Source organism: Phaenicophaeus curvirostris, chromosome 4 (genome assembly GCF_032191515.1).
Source record: "Phaenicophaeus curvirostris isolate KB17595 chromosome 4, BPBGC_Pcur_1.0, whole genome shotgun sequence".
NCBI lineage: Eukaryota > Metazoa > Chordata > Aves > Cuculiformes > Cuculidae > Phaenicophaeus > Phaenicophaeus curvirostris.
In genome coordinates this window covers 78,539,961-78,562,076 of record NC_091395.1, presented here as the reverse complement: position 1 = coordinate 78,562,076, position 22,116 = coordinate 78,539,961, and the positions used below count along the sequence as shown (strand labels likewise).

At 63.4% G+C, this 22,116-nt stretch overlaps 3 protein-coding genes across 5 annotated transcripts; 2 read left to right on the top strand and 1 right to left on the bottom strand.

Annotated features, from left to right (window-relative positions):
- Nucleotides 1-1,015: 1,015 nt before the first annotated feature.
- LOC138720446 (putative N-acetyltransferase 8B) lies at nt 1,016-4,295 on the top strand. Its single transcript, XM_069856666.1, has one exon. It carries the CDS (start codon nt 1,235-1,237, stop codon nt 1,919-1,921), a length of 687 nt encoding a protein of 228 aa, XP_069712767.1. The 5' UTR covers nt 1,016-1,234; the 3' UTR covers nt 1,922-4,295.
- An 85-nt stretch (nt 4,296-4,380) lies between these two features.
- CDC25B (cell division cycle 25B) lies at nt 4,381-15,366 on the bottom strand. Of its 3 annotated transcripts, none has more exons than XM_069854945.1 (16): nt 15,255-15,366; nt 13,727-13,842; nt 13,243-13,294; nt 12,500-12,541; nt 11,538-11,574; nt 11,311-11,400; nt 11,121-11,219; nt 10,439-10,573; nt 10,261-10,329; nt 8,980-9,171; nt 8,054-8,140; nt 7,700-7,762; nt 6,605-6,703; nt 5,418-5,551; nt 5,224-5,335; nt 4,381-4,632 (listed from the first exon to the last, which is right to left on the bottom strand). In XM_069854945.1, the coding sequence occupies exons 1-16, from the start codon at nt 15,326-15,328 to the stop codon at nt 4,492-4,494; spliced, it is 1,542 nt and encodes a 513-aa protein (XP_069711046.1). In that variant the 5' UTR covers nt 15,329-15,366; the 3' UTR covers nt 4,381-4,491. The 3 variants fall into 3 exon arrangements, with proteins under 3 accessions (XP_069711046.1, XP_069711047.1, XP_069711048.1); XM_069854946.1 differs by having other exon boundaries at nt 8,054-8,137; XM_069854947.1 differs by lacking the exon at nt 10,261-10,329.
- Nucleotides 15,367-16,333: 967 nt separating this feature from the next.
- Nucleotides 16,334-21,476, top strand: SPEF1 (sperm flagellar 1). The gene is made up of 7 exons (XM_069856589.1): nt 16,334-16,436; nt 17,692-17,803; nt 18,594-18,756; nt 19,154-19,211; nt 19,808-19,871; nt 19,998-20,109; nt 21,170-21,476. Exons 1-7 carry the CDS (start codon nt 16,334-16,336, stop codon nt 21,275-21,277), a joined length of 720 nt encoding a protein of 239 aa, XP_069712690.1. The 3' UTR covers nt 21,278-21,476.
- The last annotated feature ends 640 nt before the right edge of the window (nt 21,477-22,116 follow it).

Genomic DNA, 22,116 nt, shown 5'->3' with positions numbered 1-22,116 from the left:
ACTCTTCTTTTTAGACTTACTCTTTTTAGACTTATTCTTCTTAGACTGACTCACGATTCTTTTTAGACTGACTTCTTTTTAGACTTACTCTTCTTTTTAGACTGACTATTTAGACTTATTCTTTTTAGACTTACTCTTTTTAGACTTACTATTCTTCTTAGGCTTACTCTTCTTTTTAGACTCACTCACTCTTCTTTTCAGACCTACTTGTCTTTTTAGACTTACTCACTATTCCATTTTAGACTCGCTCTTCTTCTTAGACTCACTCTTCTTCTTCTTAGACTCACTCTTCTTCTTCTTAGACTCACTCTTCTTCTTCTTCTTCATGGCCTCAAGCTCCACCAGGGGAGATTTAGGCTGGACATTAGGAAAAAATTTTTCACGGAAAGGGTGATTGGTCCCTGTCCGAGGCTGCCCAGGGAGGGGGTTGAGTCCCCTTCCCTGGAGGGGTTTAAGGGCCGGGTGGACGAGGTGCTGAGGGACATGGGTTAGTGATTGATGGGAATGGTTGGACTCCATGATCCGGTGGGTCTCTTCCAACCTGGTGATTCTGTGATTCTTCTTAGACTCACTCACCACTCTCCTTCTTCGACTCACTCACCACTCTCCTTCTCCGACTCACTCACCACTCTCCTTCTCCGACTCGCTCGCTCTTCTCCTTCTTCTCCGACTCGCTCGCTCTTCTCCTTCTTCTTCGACTCGCTCGCTCTTCTCCTTCTTCTTCGACTCGCTCGCTCTTCTCCTTCTTCTCCGACTCGCTCGCTCTTCTCCTTCTTCGACTCGCTCGCTCTTCTCCTTCTTCGACTCGCTCGCTCTTCTTCTCCTTCTTCGACTCGCTCGCTCTTCTCCTCCTTCTTCGACTCGCTCGCTCTTCTCCTTCTTCTTCGACTCACTCATGCCTCTTCTTAGACCCACTCACTCCTCTTCTCCTTCTTAGACCCACTCACTCCTCTTCTCCTTCTTAGACCCACTCACTCCTCTTCTCCTTCTTAGACCCACTCACTCCTCTTCTCCTTCTTCTTTGACTCGCTCTTCTCCTTCTTCTCCGACTCGCTCTTCTTCCTCTTCTCCGACTCGCTCTTCTTCCTCTTCTCCGACTCGCTCTTCTCTTTATTCTCACTGATCTCTTCCTTCCCTCACAGGTCGCTCCGCCACCCCCGCCCCTCTCGGGCCGCGCCGTGCCGCGGAGGCCGCTGCCGTGCCCCCCCGGCTGCGTTCCCATCCCCGTCGGCCCATGGCGTCGTACCGCATCCGGCGTTACCGCGACGAGGACTACGCGGCCGTGCGCTCGCTCTTCGCGCAGGGCATCCTGGAGCACGCTCCGGCCGGCTACCGGCACGTGGTGCGCTCGGCGCGGGCGCAGCTGGGGCTGCTGGCGCTCTTCGCCGCGGTGCGGGCGGCCGCGGGCTCCTGGCTGCTGGGGCTGGCGGCGGCGGCGCTGGCGCTGGTGGCGGCGTGGCCGCTGGTGCGATCCTTCAGCACGGCCTACGTGCGCCAGGCGCTCAGCACCGACCTGCGCGACATCGACGCCAGCTACCTGCGGGCGCCCGACGCCGCCTTCTGGGTGGCGGAGGCCGGCGGCGCCGTGGTGGGCATGGTGGCGGCGGCCGAGCCGCACGACCCGGCCGAGCGAGGGACGGCGCTGGAGCTGAAGCGCATGTCGGTCAGCAGGGACTTCCGTGGCCGCGGCGTGGCCCGGGCGCTGTGCGGCGAGGTGCTGAGCTTCGCCCGGGCGCGGGGCTACGGCGCCGTCGTGCTCTCCACCTCCATGGTGCAGGTGGCGGCGCAGCGGCTCTACGAGAGCCTGGGCTTCCGCAAGGTGGGCGCCTTCAGCCCCTCGCCGCTCGGCGCCCTCCTCTCCTTCCACATCTACCACTACCGCTGCGAGCTGCCCGCCCGCGACGCCACGCCGCCCCGCTAGACGCTGCCCCGGCACACGAGGCACCGCTGCGGCACCCCAGACCCCAATCCTGGTGCGGGAGGCACCGCCGCAGCATCCCTGACCCCGATCCTGGTGCATGAGGCACCACCACGGCATCCTGGACCCTGATCCTGGCACAAGAGGCACCACCACGGCATCCCAGACCCTGATCCTGGCACACAAGGCACCGCTGTGGCACTCCAGACCCTGGTCCTGGCACATGAGGCACCACCACAGCATCCCAGACCCTGATCCTGGCACGCGAGGCACCACCACAGCATCTCTGACCCTGATCCTGGCACATAAAGCACCACAGCAGCACTCCAAACCCCAATCCTGGCACAAGAGGCACGGTTGCGGCACTCCAGACCCTGGTCCTGGCACATGAGGCACCACCACACCATCCCAGACCCTGATCCTGGTGCGTGAGGCATCACCACAGCATCCCAGACCCTGATCCTGGCACGTGAGGAACCACTGTGGCATTCCAGACCCTGATCCTGGCACATAAAGCACCATCGCGGCATTCCTGACCTTAACCATTCCATGCGAGGCACTGCTGTGGCTCTCCAGACCCTGATCCCGGCACACGAGGCACCACCACGGCACCCCAGACCCCGATCCTGGTGCATAAGCCACCGTCCCTGCATCTCTGACTGTGATCCTGGCATATGAGGCACCATCACGGCATTCCTGATCCCTGGTCCTGGCACATGAGGCACCTCTGTGTCACCCCAGACCCTGATCCTGGTGCGTGAGGCACCACCACAGCATCTCTGACCCTGATCCTGGCACATAAAGCACCACAGCAGCACTCCAAACCCCAATCCTGGCACAAGAGGCACGGTTGCGGCACTCCAGACCCTGATCCTGGCACATGAGGCACCACCACAGCATCCCAGACCCTGGTCCTGGCACATGAGGCACCACCACAGCATCCCTGACCCTGATCCTGGTGCGTGAGGCACCACTGTGGCATCCCAGACCCTGATCCTGGCACATAAAGCACCATCGCGGCATTCCTGACCTTGACCATTCCATGCGAGGCACTGCTGTGGCTCTCCAGACCCTGATCCCGGCACACGAGGCACCACCACGGCACCCCAGACCCCGATCCTGGTGCATAAGCCACCGTCCCTGCATCTCTGACTGTGATCCTGGCATATGAGGCACCACCACGGCATTCCTGATCCCTGGTCCTGGCACATGAGGCACCTCTGTGGCATCCCAGATCCTCATCCTGGCACATGAGGCATGGTTGCGGCATCCCAGCCCCTGGTCCTGGCACACAAGGCACCACCACAGCATCCCTGACCCTGTCCATGGCACACAAGGCACTGCTGAAGCACTCCAGACCCTGATCCCGGCACACGAGGTAGCACCACAGCGTCTCAGATCCTGATCCGGGCACACAGAGCACCCCTGTGGTATCCCAGACCCCTGATTCTGGCACACGAGGCACCACTGTGGCACCCCAGACCCCTGATTCTGGCACACGAGGCACCACTGTGGCACCCCAGACCCCTGATTCTGGCACACGAGGCACCACTGTGGCACCCCAGACCCCCGATTCTGGCACACGAGGCACCACTGTGGCACCCCAGACCCCCGATTCTGGCACACGAGGCACCCCTGAGGTATCCCAGACCCCTGGTCCTGGCACACGAGGCACCGTTGTGGCACTCCAGCCCCCGGTCCTGGCACAGGAGGCACCACCACAGCATCCCTGACCCTGATCCTGGCACACGAGATGCCACCCTGACACACGAGGTGCCAAGGCGGCACCCCTGACCCTGGCACCACCGGAGGGGACGGAGCCGGTGCTGCAGGGACTGCTCGTGGTTCTCTAGCAGCGAGAAATAAACGGAGACGGTAGGAAGGTGGCGTGGGGCGCGTGTGCGGGCAGGTGTGCGAGCCCCGGGGACACCGTGGGGACAGGGGACACCTGTATGGAGGAGATAACTCCAGGCAGGGACAACTGCCTGGAGAAGACCTGGGGGGGTTGGTTGAACAGGAGCCAGCAGGAGCCCAGGGGGCCAAGAAGGCCAAGGGCATCTTGGCTTGGATCAGAGCCGGCGTGGCCAGCAGGGCCAGGGAGGTTCTTCTCCCTCTGGCCTCGGCCCTGGGGAGACCGCTCCTCGAATCCTGGGGTCAGTGCTGGGCCCCTCCCCACAAGAAGGATGTTGAGGCTCTGGAGCGAGTCCAGAGAAGAGCAACGAAGCTGGGGAGGGGGCTGGAGAACAACTCTGAGCGAGCTGGGGTCACCTTAGGGCGTTAGCAGAGCATTTAGGGGTCACAGCATCCTCTTCCCCACCCCCAAAAAAAACCCAAATTAAAAAAACTCAAACAACACAAACCAACCAGAACCAATTTTTTTTAAATAAAACGAGGCAAAACCACCCAACAACACCCACCCCCTGCCCTGACCCCCACCCAGGCACCCATGGGTGCCCCCTCCCACCCCTCACCGAGGAGGACGAAGTGCTTTGATGCTGGGGGGGCTCCAGATTTTGCCCCAGGGTTGGGGTGTCCCCGGGTTTTGGGGGTCCCTAGGGTGTCCCCCTCCCTCCTCAGCAGTAACCCAGGCGGCTGCAGAGCCCCCTCTTGCTGCGCTCGCCCGCCCACGAGCGGCTCTTGAGGCGGAATCGCCGCAAATCCTCCTTGAAGTCCGCGTGGTGCATGGGGCGGTAGTCCTGGGGCTCACAGTGCGCCTGCGCCCCGAAAACCAGACCTCAGCACCCCAAATGCACCCCAAAAACGGACCTCAGCCCCCCAAAATGCCCCTCAGCATCCCAAAAATCCATCCCGTGCTCCAAAAATGGACTTCAGTACCCATAACCACCCCAAAACCAGTCCAAAATGTCTTTCAGCATCCCAAAAGTACATCCTATACTCCAAAAACGGACCTCAGCACCCCTAAACACCCCAAAACCACCCTGAAACGCCCCTCAGCACCCCAAAAATCCATCCCATACTCCAACAATGGACCTCAGCACCCATAACTACCCAGTTATGCTCAGAGCCAGCTCAGGGGGTTGGGAAGGGGAGGGGGTCTTTCCCTGCCCCCCCCCTCCTCTTCCAAGAGCCCCCCCAGATCCCAAAGTCGGGGGGCTCACCTGGTACTGCAGGAAGAACTCCCAGTGCCCCCCCAGCACCCCAAAACCCCCACGGAGGATGCTCAGAGCCAGTGCAAGGGGGTGGAAAGGGGAGGGGGGTCTTTCCCTGCCCTCCCTCCTCCTCTTTCTGGGGTCCCCCCCCCGATCCCCAGGGCCCCCCCCAGACTCCAAAGTTGGGGGGCTCACCTGGTACTGAGGGAAGAAGTCCCTGTACCCCCCCTTGAGGACGTAGAGCTCGGGGTAGTGGAGCTGCGGGTACTGGTTGAGGGCTCGGTCCTTCTCCCGCACGAAGCGGCACCTGTGGGATGTGGGGGCTCAGCACCGCGCAGGGTTTTGGGGTGTCGTTCCCCACCCCCCGCCTCTGCACCCCCAAAACTCACATCCTGGGCCCCCGCTCCGAGGAGAACTCGCAGTGGAAGATGAGGATCACGCGCTTGCTGGGGTCCGAGGGGACGAGGGGCTTGGCCAGCAGGAACCGCTCCGCATCCTGCTCCAGCGGGAGGTTCACAGCACCCTGGGGGCACAGCACCCTCAGAGCCAGGGGTCCCATCCTGCCGGGGGGCTCAGCACCCAGCCCCCAGCACCCCCCCAACCGCCAGCAGCACCCCAGCTCCTGGGGGCTCAGCATCTTCAGGGCCCCCCAGCTCTCATCCACAGCACCTACAGCCCTGGGTCCAATCCTGCCAGGGGGCACAGTTATCCTACTCAGCACCCCAGGGGGAGCTCAGCACCTTTTGGGGGGTTTCTCAACTCCTAGGGGGGTGCTCAGCACCTTTAGGAACCTCTTAAACCCCTCTGAGAGGGCTCAGCACCTTTAGGGGGGGGTTCAATTGCTCCATGGAGGGCTCAGCACCTCTTTGGGGGGGAGCTCAGCACCTTTCTGGGGGGCTTTGGTGCCTCTGGGAGGGCTCAGCACCTTTTGGGGGACTACTCAACCCCTAGAGGGGTGCTCAGCACCTTTAGGAACCTCTTAAACCCCTCTGAGAGGGCTCAGCACCTTTTGGGGGGGGGTTCAATTGCTCCATGGAGGGCTCAGCACCTTTTGGGGGGGGGTTCAATTGCTCCAGGGGGGGCTCAGCACCTTTTGGGGGGGGTTCAATTGCTCCAAGGGGGGCTCAGCACCTTTTGGGGGGCTACTCAACCCCTAGGGGGGTGCTCAGCACCTTTAGGAACCTCTTAAACCCCTCTGAGAGGGCTCAGCACCTTTTGCGGGGGGTTCAATTGCTCCAAGGGGGGCTCAGCACCTTTTGGGGGGCTTCTCAACCCTTCAGGGAGGTGCTCAGCACCTTTATGAACCTCTTCAACCCCTCCAGGAGGGCTCTGCACCTTTTGGGGGGTCTCAATCGCTCCAGTGGGGACTCAGCACCTTTGGGGGGCTACTCAACCCCTTGGGGGAGTGCTTATCACCTTTAGGAACCCCTTCAACCCCTCTGGGAGGGCTCAGCACTTCTTTGTGGGGGAGCTCAGCACCTTTCTGGGGGGCTTTGGTGCCCCTGGGAGGGCTCAGCACCTTTTGGAGGGGGGCTCAGCCCCCCAGGACTCGGTGTTTTTGGGGTCCCCCCCTCACCTTGATGTGGCCGCCCTCAAACTCGTAGGGGTAGCGGCAGTCGAGGACGAGGCAGCTCTCGAGGAGGGCACTGAACTGCCCCGACAGCACCGCCGCCAGCTGGGGGGGAGGAATGGGGGGGCTGAGCAAGGAGTGGGGGGGCTGGGGTATGAGAAATGGGGGGGCTGAGCAAGGTGGGGGGGCTGGGGTATGAGAAATGGGGGGGCTGAGCAAGGAGGGGGGCTGAGGTATGAGAAATGGGGGGGCTGAGCAAGGAAGGGGGGGTGGGGTATGAGATATGGGGGGGCTGAGCAATGGGAGGTGAGAAATGGGGGGGCTTGAGCAAGGAGGGGGGGCTGGGGTACAAGATATGGGGGGGCCTGGGGTATGAGATATAGGAGTGACTAAGAAATGAGGGTGCCTGAACAATGGGGGGGTGGGGTATGAGATATGGGGGGGAGGGGGGGTGCTGAGCAATGCGGGGCACAGAGGGGTGAGAAACGGGGGGGACTGAGCAATTTAGAGGGGGGCTGGGGTATAAAATACGGGGGGAGCTGAGCGATGTGGGGCTGGGGGGTGAGATATGGGGGGCAGGCAAGCAATGGCGGGGTGGGGTATGAGATATGGGGGGGGCTGAGCAATGGGGGGGGCTGTGTATGAGATGGGGGGGCTGAGGTACAAGATATGGGGGGGCTAAGCAATGGGGAGCATGGGAGGGGCTAAGAAATGGGGGGGCTGAGCCACGGGGGGAGTAGGGGGTGAGAAATCGGGGAGAATGAGCAATGGGGGGGGTGGGGGCAGGATATGAGAAATGGGGGGGCTGAGCATGAGATGGAGGGCTGAGGTACAGGATATGGGGGGGCTGAGCAATACAAGGTGAGAAATGGGGGGCTGAGCAATGGGGGGGGTGTGGAGTACAGGATTGGGGGGGCTCAGCAATGGGGTGTTCAGGGTTGGGAATGTGGGGAGGGGGGGTAAAGAGCAGGGGGTGGGGAGGGCATGGGAAGAGCTGGGGGTCTAGGATGGGAGGGGCTGGAATAGGGGGGTTCCTGAGCAATGGGGGGTACTGGGGTGAGGGAGATGGGGGGTCCTGAGCAATTTGGGGGGGTCACTCACCACGGCGGGGGAGATGTACTTGAGGTCCTGGTGCTTCCCCTCCACCGTCTGCAGCAGGTACGTCTGGGGGGGGCAGTGGTCAGGATGTGGCCCAACACCTTTAGCACCCCCCCCAAACCTCTCTTGGGGGGCTCAGCACCCTTGGGGGGCTCCTTAAACCGTTTAGGGGGGCTCAACAACCTCTCTTGGGGGGGCTCAGCCCCTTCAGCACACCCCTAAACCCCTCTTGGGTGGCTCAGCACCCTTAGCGGCGGCTACTCAATCCTTTTAGGGGGTCTCAGCCCCATCTCACGCCCCCAGTTCCCCTCCATGCCCTCGGCCCCTCTGTTTTGGGGTCCCCCCCGTGCCCCCCACCTTGGAGAAGTCCCCGATGAGCTCTCGCTGGTCGCTGCCCAGCAGGGCCTCGATCTCCTCCGAGCGGGAGCGAAGCAGCCGAACCTGCTGCCGGGACACAAACCGGAGTCACTCGGAGTGAGACCCCCCCCCCACCACCCCCAGTTCATTTGAGGGGGGCTCAGCATGGACCCCAGACCCTCCCCACCAGCTTCCGTTCCAACTTGGAGGGGGCAGCACCCTTAGGGGGCTCCTTAACCCCTTCTTGGGGGGCTCAGCACCTTCAGAACCCCCCCCCGAAACCCCTCTTGGGGGGCTCAGCACCTTCAGAACCCCCCCCGAAACCCCTCCTGGGGGGCTCAACACCCTTGGGGGTTCTCCTCAACCCTTTTACGGGGGCTCAGCACCCTTGGGGGGGGTCCTCACCCTCTCCGGGGGTGCTCAGGACCTTCAGCAGCACCCCCAAACCCCTCCTGGGGGGCTCAGCACCCTTGGGGGGCTCCCCACCCCATTTAAGGGGACTCAGCACCCTTGAGGGGGGCTCCTCAACCTTTTTAGGGGGACTCCTCACCCCGTCTTGGAGGGCTCAGCACCTTCAGCAGCCCCCCCAAACCCTTCTTGGGGTCTGAGCACCCTTGGGGGGGGTCTCCTTGCCACCTTTTAGGGGGCTCAGCACCTTCACCAGCCCCCCCAAACCCCTCCTGGGGGGCTCCTCAACCCTTTTAGGGGGACTCAGCTCCCTTAGGGGGAGCTCCTCACCCCCTCTTGGGGGGCTCAGCACTCTTGGGGGGTGCTCCTCAACCCTTTTAGGGGGACTCAGCTCCCTTAGGGGGAGCTCCTCACCTCTTGGGGGGCTCAGCACCCTTGGGGGGTGCTCCTCAACCCTTTTAGGGGGGCTCAGCGCTCTATTTTTTGGGGGTTCAGCCCCTCGCCCCCTCCCCACTCACCGACTGTGCCGCGGGCTCGGTGCTGGGGGTCCCGGCCAGGCTGCGGCGCCGTTTTGGGGTGACGGGGGGCTCGGTGTCCGGGGGGTCCCTGTCGGGGGGTCGCTCCAGCCGCTTCAGCGGGGGGCGGGTGCCGGTGCTGGGCAGCGAGGGCGAGCGGAACAGACGCCGGCACCGGCCTCGCCGCGACGGGCACTGCCAGAAACGGGGGTCAGCACCCCCCCAGGACCCCCCCTGAGCCCCCCAAGGGGATCAGGGGCCTGATCCTGGGGTGCAGATCCCAGATTCCCAGGGGTTGGGGTCCCTCCATCCCCCAGCCCCAAGGAACCCCACATTTGGGGTCCAGCTACCCCCAGGTTTTCAGGGGCTGGGGTCCCTCCAAACCCCCAGTCCCCAGGGACCCCAGATTTGGGGTCCACCAACCCCCTCACCCTCAAGGAACCTCAGATTTGGGGTCCACCCACCCCTAAGGACTCCTAGATTCTCAGGGGTTGGGGTCCTACCACCACCCTAGCCCCACAAACCCCAGATTTGGGGTCCACCAACCCCCTCAGACCCCTAGATTCCCAGGGGTTGGGGTCTCACCACCCCGCCAGCCCCAAGGAACCCCAGATTTGGGGTCCACCCAACCCTCAGGAGCCCCCAGATTCCCAGGGGTTGGGGTCTCACCTCCCCGCCAGCCCCAAGGAACCCCAGAGCTGGGGTTCATCCACTCCCAGATTCCCAGGAGTTGGGGTCCCTCCAAGCCCCCAGCCCCCTCCAGATTTGGGATCCCCCACCCCAGCCCCCAGAACCCCCCAGATTTCCAAGGGTTGGGGTCCCTCCAACCCCCCAGCTCCAAGGAACCCCTGATTTGGGATCGACCCCCACCCCCTCAGATCCCAGGACCCCCAGATTCCCCAGGTTTTGGGGTCCCTCCACCCCCCAGCCCCAAGGAACCCCAAATCTGAGGTCCAATAACCTCCAGATTCCCAGCAGTTGGGGTCCCTCCAGCCCCCCAGCCCCTCTAGATTTGGGGTCCATCTACCCCCCAGCCCCCTAGATTTGGGATCCCCTCACCCCAGCCCTCCCAGATTTGGGGTCCATCCACCCCCTGAGCCCCCCTAGATTTGGAGTCCCCCCCACTCCAGTCCCCCTAGATTTGGGATGCCCCCACCCCATCCCCCCCAGATTCGGGATCCAACCGCTCCAGCTTCCCCAATTTGGGGTCCATCCACGCCCCAGCCCCCCTAGATTTTGGGTACCCCCACCCTAGCCCCCCCCAGATTCGGGGTCCCCCCGTACCAGCTCCTGGCTCCTGACCAGTGGGGCGGTCAGCAGGCTCTCCATGCCGGGCAGCACAACCCCATCACTCTATCGGGGTGCAGGGTTGGGGGCACAAGGACAGGGTGAGGGTCTGGACCCCCCCAAACCCCGTCCCAGCCCCCCACCCCCCCCCAAGCAGGGCTGGACCCCCCCTCACCTTCATCTCCTCCTCCTCCAGGATCTCCATGAAGCCGTCGTCCTCCTCCTCCTCCTCGGACACGGAGGAGGTGAGGGAGCAGCGGCGCAGCACGATGGGGCTCTCGGAGATGTTTTCCTTCTCGGGGGGGTCAAACTGGGGGGGGACACCCCAAAAACCCCTTTTAAACTCCTGCAGCCAGTGGTTCACACAGCAAAACCTCCCTTGAGGCCCCCTGCCCCCATCCAAAAGCTTCCTCAGAGACCCCAGGAACTTCCCCCCGAACCCCCATGGAGCCCCCCCCAAACACCCAATGACCCCCCCAGCCAAGAAGCCCCCCCCAGATGCCCCCCAGCTCAGAAGCCCCCTGTGACCCCCCCCCACCAGCCAAGGGAGCCCCCAAAAGAACCCCCCAACCCTGCCCCCTCCCACCTCAGGAGCTCCTCCCTGAGCTCCCCCAGCCCCACAGAGCCCCCCCAGTGACCCCCCCCCAGCCAAAGGAGCCCCCCAAACCACCCCCAAAGCCCTCCCCCCCAGCTCAGGAGCTCCCCCAGCCCCACAGAGCCCCCGCATGCACCCCCCCAGTCCCCCCCGCCAAGCTCCCCCAGCCCCACAGAGCCCCCCCAAAGCCCCCCCCAGCCTCCCAGATGCCCCCATGGCACCCCGAACACTCCGCAGCCCCCCCCAGAAGCCCCCCCCTCACCTGCAGCTCAGGTGCGGAGCCGAGTCTCCGGGCGAAGGGGACCCTTCCCACGGCTCCGTCGCCCCCCGGCCTCCTCGGCTTCTTGAAGACAAACCCCTCCTATAGCAGTGGGGGGGGGGGAGCACAGCGTTAGGACCCCCCCTCTTTCTCAGAGCCCCCCCCCCAACCCCTTTCCAACCTCTACCCTCACCTGCCCCTCAGGCTCCATCCGGCTGCTCCGCTGGGTGTTGAATTCCGGGGAGTGGGAGATGTCCCCAAGGATGGGGTTGGACCCCTGGAGCTGGGGTGGGGGGGATGAAGAGTTTGGGGTGGGGGGGGGGGAAAGCGATGCTGAGCTCCCAGCTTCATACTCATCCCCCCATCTCGAGCAGAACTTGCCCCCCCCTCCCTACCCCCCAAAAATCCCGCAGGATTTACCGGCAGCGAGCGGATCCGGCGGATCGAGAACTTGTTGCTGCAAAAAAAAAGGAGAGAAAAGGATGGGGGGGGGGGGGGGGGAATGGGGGCAGAGAGGGATGTGGACCCCCCCTCTCCCCATCTCGGGGGTCCCCACAAGAGGGTAGAGCCCCCCTAAAGTCCCGCTGGATCCGAGGGTGCATCTGGATCTTGGGAAGGGCACAGGGACAGCTGGGATTTGGGGGACACCGAGGGGATTTTGGATCCGGGCAAGGAGACAGGCAGGATTTGGGGGGGGGACAGCCAGGATTTGGGGGTCTAGGAAAGGGGACAGCCAGGATTTGGGGGATACAGCCCAGATTGGGGTCCAGAAAAGGAGACAGTCAGGATCTGGGGGGGGACAGCACAGATTTTGGGGTCTAGGAAAGGGGACAGGCACGATTTGGGGGGGGACAGCTTGGATTTGGGGGGGGGCGGGGACAGCCTGGATCTGGGGGTCTAGGAAAGGGGAGAGCCCGGATTTGGGGGGGACAGCCAGGATTTGGGGTCCAGAAAAGGGGACAGCCTGGATTTGGGGAGACACAGACGGGATTTGGGATCCAGGAAAGGGGACAGCCAGGATTTGGGGGGGACAGCCTGGATTTGGGGTCTAAGCAAGGGGACAGTCAGGATTTTGGGGGGCACAGCTGGGATTTCAGGTCCGGGCAAGGGGACAGCCAAGATTTGGGGGGGACAGCCAGGATTTTGGGGGTCTAGGAAAGGGGACAACCCGGATTTGGGGGGGACAAGAGAGGGGACACAGCCAGGATTTGGGGTCTAGGAAAAGGGGACAGCCTGGATTTCGGGGGGGGGGGGGGGGGGGGGACGACAGCAAGGATTTGGGATCCAGGCAAGGGGACAGCCAGGATTTTGGGGGACACAGCCAGGATTTTGGGGGACACAGCCAGGATTTTGGGGGACACAGCCAGGAACCCCTCACTCACTCTTTGGGGACTCTCCCGGACTCCTGGATCGCTTTCTCAAAGCTGCGGGGTGGGGGGGAGCAGAGCCGGGATTAGGGGGGGCCCCATCCCCAGCTCCCACAGGGACCCCCCCCATGGGGACGAGCCCCCCCAGGCACCACTCCAGCCCCACAAGGGGTTAAAGCCCCCCCAAATTCCAGGCTGGGGACCCCAAGCCAGGATGCTGGGTGGTCCAGGCTCCCCACTGGGCCACCAAAAGGACTCAGGTGGCCACCAAGACCCCCCCCCAAATTCTCATTCATCCATGGCATCTGCTGGGAGCAACGGCCACTGAGCCAGAATGGGGGGGACCCCGCACCCCCAAACCTCCATCCCCCACCCCAAGGCTCCCCAGGGACCCCCCCCCCCAAACCTGGAACCCCCCCGTGGGATCAGTTGGGGAGATGGGGACCCCCCCCCAAAAAACTGGGGCCCTGCCCCAAATCTCCCTTCTCCTTTAGGGAGATGGAGACTCCCCCTTCACTTCTGGGGAGACAGGGCACCCCCAAACCTGCCCCCCCCCCCATCCCCTGTTGGCAGCAGTGGTTGGGAAGGGGGGGGGGTCTGGTCCTCTCATGGGGACCCCCAAAAAAGCCAGGGTCCTGCCCCAAATCCCCCTTCTCCTTTGGGGACACAGGGACCCCCCCAAAATGAGAGTCCTGGACCCCCCCAAAAGATGTGGGGGGACAAGAGGTTTGGGGGGGGCTGCGGGGGGGGGCACCCACACTTCCTCTAGCACCGCTGGGTCCTCCAATGTGGGGGAGTCCAGCCCCAGTCCTGTGGGAACGAGGGGCAGGATTAGCACCCTGCACCCCAAAAGCCTCCCCACCCTACCTTGACCCCCCTCCCCACACACCCTGCACCCCAAAACCCTCCCACTCCCCAAATCCTGTCCCCCAAAAGCTCCCAGCACCCCCCTTTCTGCCCCCCAATCCCTCTCCTCACACACCCTGCACCCCAAAACCCTCCTCACCCTACCCTGACCCCCCACACACACCCTACACCCCAAAACACTTCTGCTCCCCTCAATCCTGCACCCCTAAAAGCCTCCAGACCCCCTTTTCTGCCCCCAAGCCCCCTCCCCTCCCCACACACCCTGCACCCCAAAACTCTCCTGTCCCCCCAATCCTGCACCCCTAAAAGCTCCCAGCCCCCAATTTCCTCTGCACCCCCCAATCCCAGGTGGGGGTTTTGGGGTCCCCCCCTTACCTGCATCCGAGGACTCGGAGGAGACGGAGCTGCGGGAGGAATCGGGGACCGGGGGCTGCCGGGAGAGGCTGGGGCGCAGGAGCCCCCCAACTCGCCGTTTCGGGGTGTCGCAGTGGCTTGAGGGGGGGCACAGGGAAGGTCAGCAGGGGCTGAGGAACCCCAAAACCACCCCACAGCTCCCCCCCCAATCCCCCTGCTGCCCCAAGATCCCCCCTCCTCCAATCTCCCCGTGATCCCCCCTGTCTAACCCCTCTGGTACCCCCCCCCCCAATCCCCCCTGTACCCCAAGATCCACCCCCTCCAAACACCCTCCCCTGTACCCCAAGATGCCCTCTGCCCCCGGCACCCCAAGATCCTCCCCCCAATCCTCCTGGTACCCCAAGATCTGACAGCCCAATCCCTCCCGTACCCCAACATGCACCCCCCGCCATCCCCCGGTACCCCAAAACACACTACTCCCCAGCCCCCCTATACCCCAAGATACCCCCCCCCAAAACCCCCTGGTACCCCAAGATTCCCTATCCCTGGGTACCCCAAGATCCTCCCCCCCACCCCTCATCCCCATAATACCCCAAGATCCACCCCGCCACCAACCCAGTACCCCAGGATCCTCCCCCCCCCCCCCCCCCAGTCTCCCCGGTACCCCAAGATTGCCCCCCCACCCCAATACCCCAAGATCCCCCCCCCGCAGCCCCCCGGTACCCCAAGATACCCCTCCCCAATCCTCCTGGTACCCCAGGATTTCCCCCCCCTCCCCAATACCCCGAGATGTCCCCCTCAATCTTCCCGGTACCCCAAGATATTCCCCCCAACCACCCTGTAACCCAAGATTTCCCCTCCAATACCTCCTGTACCCCAAGATTTTCCCCCAATACCCCCTGTACCCCGAGATCTGCCCCCCTCCCTCATACCCCAAGATGCCCCCCCCAATCCCTCCAGTAACCCCAGAATATTCCCCCCAACCACCCTGTACCCCAAGATTTCCCCCCCATACCCCCTGTACCCCAAGATTCCCCCCCACATCCACCCCCATACCCCGAGATGTCCCCCAACTCCCCCTGTACCCCGAGATCTGCCCCCCCCCCCCCGTACCCCAAGATACCCCCCCCGCAATCCCTCCGGTACCCCAAAACACCCCCCCAACCACCCTGTACCCCAAGATTTCCCCCCAATACCCCCCGTACCCCAAGATTCCCCCACATCCACCCCCCTACCCTGAGATCTGCCCCCCAACTCCCCCTGTACCCCGAGATCTGCCCCCCCCCCATACCCCAAGATGCCCCCGCCCCCCCAGTCCGTCCGGTAACCCCAAAATACCCCCCCCCAAAACCACCTGGTACCCCAAGATCCCCTACCCCCGGGTACCCCAAGATCTGACCCCCCCCCACCCCCCAATCTCCCTGGTACCTCAAGACCCGCCCCCCCGCACCCGGTACCCGAGATCTCCCCCTTCCTTCATTCTCCCAGGTACCCCAAGATCCTCCTCCAACCCCCCCCCCACCCCCTGCACCCGAGACGCCCCCGGTACCCGCCGAGCCCCTTCAGGCTGCCCATGTGAACGGCGAGCCCGGTGACGGGGGACAGGAGCCCCCTGGCCGCCATGGCGGGAGCCGCCGCTCCGGGCCCCGCCGCGCGCCCCTATTTATGTTCGAAAAATAACAGGGAGCGCCGGCGCCGCGGCCAATGGGAGGCGCGAGGGGGCGGGGCCAGCGCCGGGACAGCCAATGGGAGGCGGGGACGCGGAGAGCGGCGGCCAATGGGAGCCAAGAGGGGGCGGGGCCATAGCGGAAGGAGGCAACGGGAACGGCGAGGGGGCGGGGCCAGCGCCGGAACAGCCAATGGGAGGCGGGGACGCGGCGGGCGGCGGCCAATGGGAGCCAAGAGAGGGCGGGGCCACAGAGGAAGGCGCCAATGAGAGTAGTGGAGGGGCGGGGCCAAGCCGAGCGGCCTAGAGGACCTCGAGGGGCGTGGCCAGAGAGCCAGCAGCCAATGAGAGCCGCGAGGGGGCGGGGCCAGAGCTCCAGCGGCCAATGGGAGCCGCGAGGGGGCGGGGCCAATCGAGTCCCTTGTCCCCGCCTGGGATGCAGGGAACATCCCAGCACATCCCAGTTTAGCAGGACTGGGATGTGAGCTGCCCTAGGGTGGGGGTCCCTGGTCCCCCAGAGATGCTGGAGGCCTCGGGAGTTGCGGGGGGGGGCGGGGCTGGGGATCCGCTGAGGGAAAATGGGGGGGTCTGGGGTCCTGAAAAATGGGGGGGCTGGGAGGCTGGGGGTCCTGGTTCTGCCGTTGCTCAGGACCCCAGACCCCCCATTTCTCACTGTACCCCCATTCCCCCGCTCCATCACCCCCCCAACCCCCTCATTGCCGCCCATCAACCCCTCCCACTGCCCCCCATCACCCCCCCTACCCCCCCAACCCCCCCATCACCCCTCTACCCACATCTCCCCCAGCACCCCCAACCTCCTCCCTCTTCTCTCTCCCCATCACCCCCATCTCCCCATCTCCCCCATCACCCCCATCACCCCCCATCTCCCCCCTCCTCTCTCCCCCATCACCCCCAGTCCCCCCTCCTCCCACCCCCCCCCGTTGCCATGGTGACCGGACGCCATGGCGGAGGAGGAGGAGGCCTGGGGGGGCCTCTACCGGTGGCTCGACCGGGTCCCGCTGTCCCGGCCCCGCAGGAACCTCGCTCGGGACTTCAGCGACGGCGGTTAGGGGTGGGGGGAACCGGGGGGGGGAGCCGGGGGGCGAGGGGGGACGGGGGAGCCGGGAAAAGGGGGGGTCGGGGGGGGGGGGGGGGCGCTGGGGGAAATGGGGAAAGGGGTGAGGGGGGGAAGGAGGAAAGGGGGGAAAGGGGTGAGGGGAGAAAGGGGGGTCCTGGGGGAAAGGAGAAAAGGGGGGGGTCCTGGGGTAAAGGGGAAAAAGGGGGGGAAGGGCTGAGGGGAGAAAGGGGGGGTCGGTGGGGAAAGGGAGAAAAGGGGGGGTCCTGGGGTAAAGGGGGAAAAAGGGGGGGAAGGGGCTGAGGGGGAGAAAAGGGGGGGTCCTGGGGTAAAGGGGGGAAAAGGGGGGGTCAGGGGTGAGGGGAGAAAGGGGGGGGTCCTGGGTTAAAGGGGGGAAAGGGGTAAGGGAGGGGAAAGGGGGGGTCCTGGGAGAAAGGGGGAAAGGGGGGGGGTCCTGGGAGAAAGGGGGAAAGGGGTGAGGGGAGAAAAGGGGGGGTCCTGGGGGAAGGGGGGGTAAGGGGGGGTCAGGGATGAGGGGAGAAAGGGGAGGGGGGTCCTGGGAGAAAGGGGGAAAAGGAGTGAGGGGAGAAAGGGGGGGGTCCTAGGAGAAAGGGAGGGGTCAGAGGTGAGGGGAAGAAGGGGGGGTCGGAGGGGAAAGGAAGAAAAGGGTCCTGGGGTAAAGGGGAAAAAGGGGGGGAAAGAGCTGAGGGGTAGAAAGGGGGGGTCCTGGGGTAAAGGGGGGAAAAGGGGGGGTCAGGGGTGAGGGGAAAAAGGGGGGGTCCTGGGGTAAAGGGGGGAAAGGAGAGGGGGAGAAGGGGGGGACACCGGGGTGGGAGGGTGAATAGGGGGTCCAGAGTGAGGTGGTGAGGGGGGGTCTTGGGTGAGGAGGAGAAAGAGGGGGGATCTCAGTTTGAGGGGGAGAAAGGTGGGGGATCCCGGGGTGGGGAGGGGAAAGGGGAGGGTCTGGGGTGAGGAGGGGAAAGGGGGGGACGCCGGGGTTGAGGGCTAAAGGGGGAGGGGTTCCTGGGTGAGGGGGGGGTCCCCAAATGGGGCAGGATCTCCTGAAGGTGGGGGGGTGTCCTGGTATGGGGAGGTCTTGGGGTGCAGAGTGTCCTTGGGTGGGGGATCCTGGGCTAAGTGGGGGGGTCCCAGAGTGGGGGTCCCGAAGTGGAGGGTCGGGGGCTAAGTGGGGGTCCCAGGGTGGGGGGGTGACCCTGTTTGGGGGGGGTCCTGGTTCTCCTCCAGTTCTGGCTGCCGAGCTGGTTCGGTTCCACTTCCCGGCGCTGGTGCAGCCGCACAGCCTGGGCCCGGCCAGCGCCACCGCCCAGAAGCTCGCCAACTGGGGACACCTCAACCGGTACCTGCACCCCCAGACCCCCAGACCCCCCCAACGCTCAGACCCCCAGAACCCCCACAGCTCAGAACCCCCATCGCTCAGACCCCCAGAACCCCCACAGCCCAGACCCCCCATCGCTCAGACCCCCAGAACCCCCACAGCCCAACCCCCCCCATCGCTCAGACCCTCAGAGCCCCCACAGCCCAGACCCCCCATCGCTCAGACCCCCAGAACCCCCACAGCCCAACCCCCCCCATCGCTCAGACCCTCAGAGCCCCCACAGCCCAGACCCCCCTATCGCTCAGACCCCCAGAACCCCCACAGCCCAGACCCCCCCATCAATCAAGACCCCAGACCCCCCTACAGCTTGCACCCCAGAACCCTCCACAGCTCAGACCCCAGACCCCCCATTGCTCAGGACCCCAGAACCCCTTCACTCAGACCCCTAGAGCCCCCAAAGCTCAGACCCCAGAACCCCCATCGCTCAGGACCCCAGACCCCATTGCTAAGTCCCCCAGGCCCCCATTACTGAGGACCCCAGACCCCCCCACAGCTTGGACCCGAGACCCCATTGCTCAGGACCCCCAGAACCCATTGCCTGGACCCCAGACCCCCTATTGCTCAGGACCCCAGACCCTCATTGCTAAGCCCCCCAGTCCCCCATTGATCAAGACTTCAGCCCCCACTGCTCAGGACCCCAGACCCCCATTACTCAGGACCCCAGACCCCACTGCTCAGCCCCCCCAGCCCTCTCCTCGCTCAGCACCCGCCCAGGACCCCTTCTGGGCGCTGACTTTGGCTCCTCTTGCAGGAAGGTGCTGCCTAAGCTGAACTTCTCCATCCCGGACGAGGTGATCCAGCAGATCGTGCAGTGCCGGCCGGGAACCGCGGAGCAGGTGCTGCTCCTGCTGCGCCAGAAGATAGAGGAGAAGCAGAAGAAGACGCGGAGCAAGAGGGCGGCTGGGCCAGGGCAGGTCAGTGGGAAACGGAGGGATCGGAGAAGGGGAATGGAGCTGGGACAACCTGGTCAGGCTGGATCCATGGATGGAGGGCAGGGAGGATCTAGAGAGGGATCTGGATCCATGGGTGGAGGGCAGGGAGGATCTAGAGAGGGATCTGGATCCATGGGTGGAGGGCAGGGAGGATCTAGAGAGGGATCTGGCCAGGCTGGATCCATGGCTGGAGGGCAGGGAGGATCTAGAGAGGGATGTGGCCAGGCTGGATCCATGGAGGGAGGGCAGGGAGGATTTGGAGAGCTGTGGGATGCCCAAGAGCTCCTTGTCCACCCTTGTTTGGACCCTGGGGCTGTTTGTGGGTCACCCATGTGACTCCTGGCCAGGTCTGATGGGTCTTCCCCACCTCTCTGCGCAGGAGCCGGGTGTCAGGGTGGCAGTGGAAGACATCAGCTACCTGGAGACAGGTAGAGTGTGTGTGGCGGTCACATCCTGGTTGTGTTACGGGCTCCCCACTTCCAAACAGGCTTTGAGAGTTGGGGTTGTTCAACCTGGAGAAGAGAAGGCTCAAGGGAGACCTTAGAGCAGGTTCCAGATGGGAAAGGGGCTCCAGGAGAGCTTGGGAGGGGCTCTGGATCAGAGAACGCAGGGTTAGGACGAGGGGAATGTTTTTGAGCTGCAGGAGGGGAGATTGAGGTGAGATCTTGGGGAGAAATGTTCTCCTGTGAGGTTGCCCAGAGCAGGGGTGGCTGCCCCATCCCTGGAGGGGTTCAAGGCCAGGTTGGATGGGGCTTGGAGCCCCTGATCCAGTGGGAGGTGTCCCTGCCCATGGGAACTGGATGATCTTTGAGGTCTCTTCCCACCCAAACCATTCTTTGATTCTCTGAAACCCCAAACCAGGACCTTCCTGGTCCCTGGTGGGGTCACACACAGCCCTGTCTGTGCTGGGCACCACAATATCGAGCCTGGGCAGCTCTGGAGGGGTGGGAGATGCTTTTGGAGCGGGATTATCCCTGGGGAGGGGGCGATTTGAGATGTTTGAGGGGTTTGTGCACCCATCACTCTTCCCCAGGCTGCTCCAAGGCGAGGATCGGAGATGGAGGAGGCTGCGCGCAGGGGTCTTCTGGAGCTGCTGGGTACGAGCTGGGCGCTGGTGACTCCTCTTCCTGGGCTGGGGAGAAGCTGGGATGTGGTGGTGCCAGGTCCTGGGCTGTGTTCCTGAGGCCTCCAGGATTATCCCGACCTCCCCATTCCTTCTCCAGGAGGACCACGCGTCCCCATGGCTGCACTCAGGCTCCTCCGGAGGATGCTGCCATCCGTCTGCAGCTGGCAGAGAGGGAGCAGGCGCTGGTCCTGGCACAGGAGACCATCCAGGTGAGCCCGAGCATTGTGTCCTCCCGTCTCCCTTTGTCTCCTGTCTCTGGTTATTCTAGAGCTAGACCCAGGACTCCAGGTGGGTCTCCCAGAGCGGAGCAGAGGGGCAGGATCCCCTCCCTGGCCCTGGTGGCCACGCGGCTCTGGATGCAGCCCAGGACACGGGGGGTTTCTGGGCTGTGAGCGCACATTGGTGGCTCCTGTTGAGCTTCTCCTCCCCAGCTCCCCAAGTTCTTCTCCTCAGGGCTGCTCCCAATCATCTCCCATCCTGGATTGAAACCATGGATTGCCCCAACCCAGCTGTAGGACCTTGCCCTTGGCCTTGTTGAACCTCATCAGGTTCTCCCATCCCCACTTCTCCGTCATGTCCAGGTCCCTTTGGATGGATTCCTTCCTTCTGTTTTAGCAACTGCCCTGCTGAGCTTGGTGTCACATGCAAACTTGCTGAGGGTGCCCTTGATCTCGTTGTCTATGTCATAGAATCACAGAATAATAGAACAGTTTGAGTTGGAAAGGACCTTACAGACCATCCAGGTCCATTCCACTGGATCAAGGGCTCCAAGCCCCATCCAACCTGGCCTCGAACACCTCGAGGTATCATTGATGAAGATAGTAAACAGAATTCCCCTGGGTCAAGAGCTCTCCCCTTGGATCCTGCCTCCATCTCATGGTGCTCACGTCAATCCCTGGGTTGGAACCAGCATCGTTCATCCCCAAACCGAAGCGATGGCTCCATTTTGCCCCCCAAAAGGGGCTTTTCTGCCAGAAAACATCCCCTAAGATGTGAAATTTGGCAAGAGGGGAAGGAATGTCTGGGAATCTGGGAAGGAATCCAGGATGGGAAGGGTCGTCAGTAGGTCCTGGCCATGTTTTGGGGCACCCTTAGCTTGACCCCAGGTCAGGGGAGCAGCAATTGGGACCTCAAATTCAACACCGCTGCTCTCCTGCCTCAGTTTCCCCTGTCCCTCCTCTCTGTGTCCCCCTGTCCTCGCTGCTGGCAGCCGGGGAGACCCCAGCCCCCCCGAATCCAAGCTGAGGGGTTGGTGGGGTCGTTGCCCAGATCCTGCAGCTCCACGTGAAGCGCCTGGAGAAGCTGCTGCAGCTCAAGAACGTGCGGATTGACGACCTCAGCCGGCGCCTGCAGGAAGCCCAGAGCCAACAGCGCTGAAGGGACCCTCGCCCGGGGCTGCTCCCACCACCCTTCCCACCTCTCCCACCCGCGGAAGCTCCTGCGGAGCTGGAGGAGCCGTCCTGCTGCCTCGTCCCGGTTGTCCCAGGGGGAATTCTCAAGAACCAAAGCCGGAGGTGGAAGAAACAGAAGCAGGGACCCTGTTCCCACCTTTGAGACCTCTCTCTTCCTACCTCTGAGACCCCCTTTGTTCCTACCTCTTGGATTCCTCTATTCCCAGTTCTAGGCTCCCTCCATTCCCACCTCTCGGACTCCTCTGTTCTGACCTCCAGAACCCCTCCTTGCTCACCTCTTGGGTCCCCCTTTTCCACCTCTTGGATCCCCTGTTTTCCACCTCTGAGACCTCTTCATTCCTACCTCTGAGATCCCTCCTTGTCCCACCTCTGAGATTCCTCTCTTCTCACCTCTTGGATCCCTCTTTTCCCACCTCTTGGACCCCTCCTTGTCCCACCTCTTGGATCCCTCTTATCCCACTCTAGGACCCCTCCATGCCCCCCGTTTGGGGATCACGGCATCGGCATCACTACGGCACGAGCTCCGCTTCCCCCTCTCTCCAATGCAGCCCCCCCTCCTCCTTCCTTTGCCTTTAATTAAAACGCTTGGAATTAGAAAGCTTGGAGTTAAAAAGCTTGGAATTAAAAAGCTTGGAGAACTCCAAATGAGGCTGAGTAGCTGCGGGGACTCGGCCTGATCCGGCGTCGGAACGCGGTGGCAGCGTGGGGACGCCGTTCGGCTGCCGGAGGCTGGGATTTAATCCCTTTTCCAACGCCGCTTCTGGAATCCCAGAGGAAATCTGGATGCACGGAGCCGTTGAACAC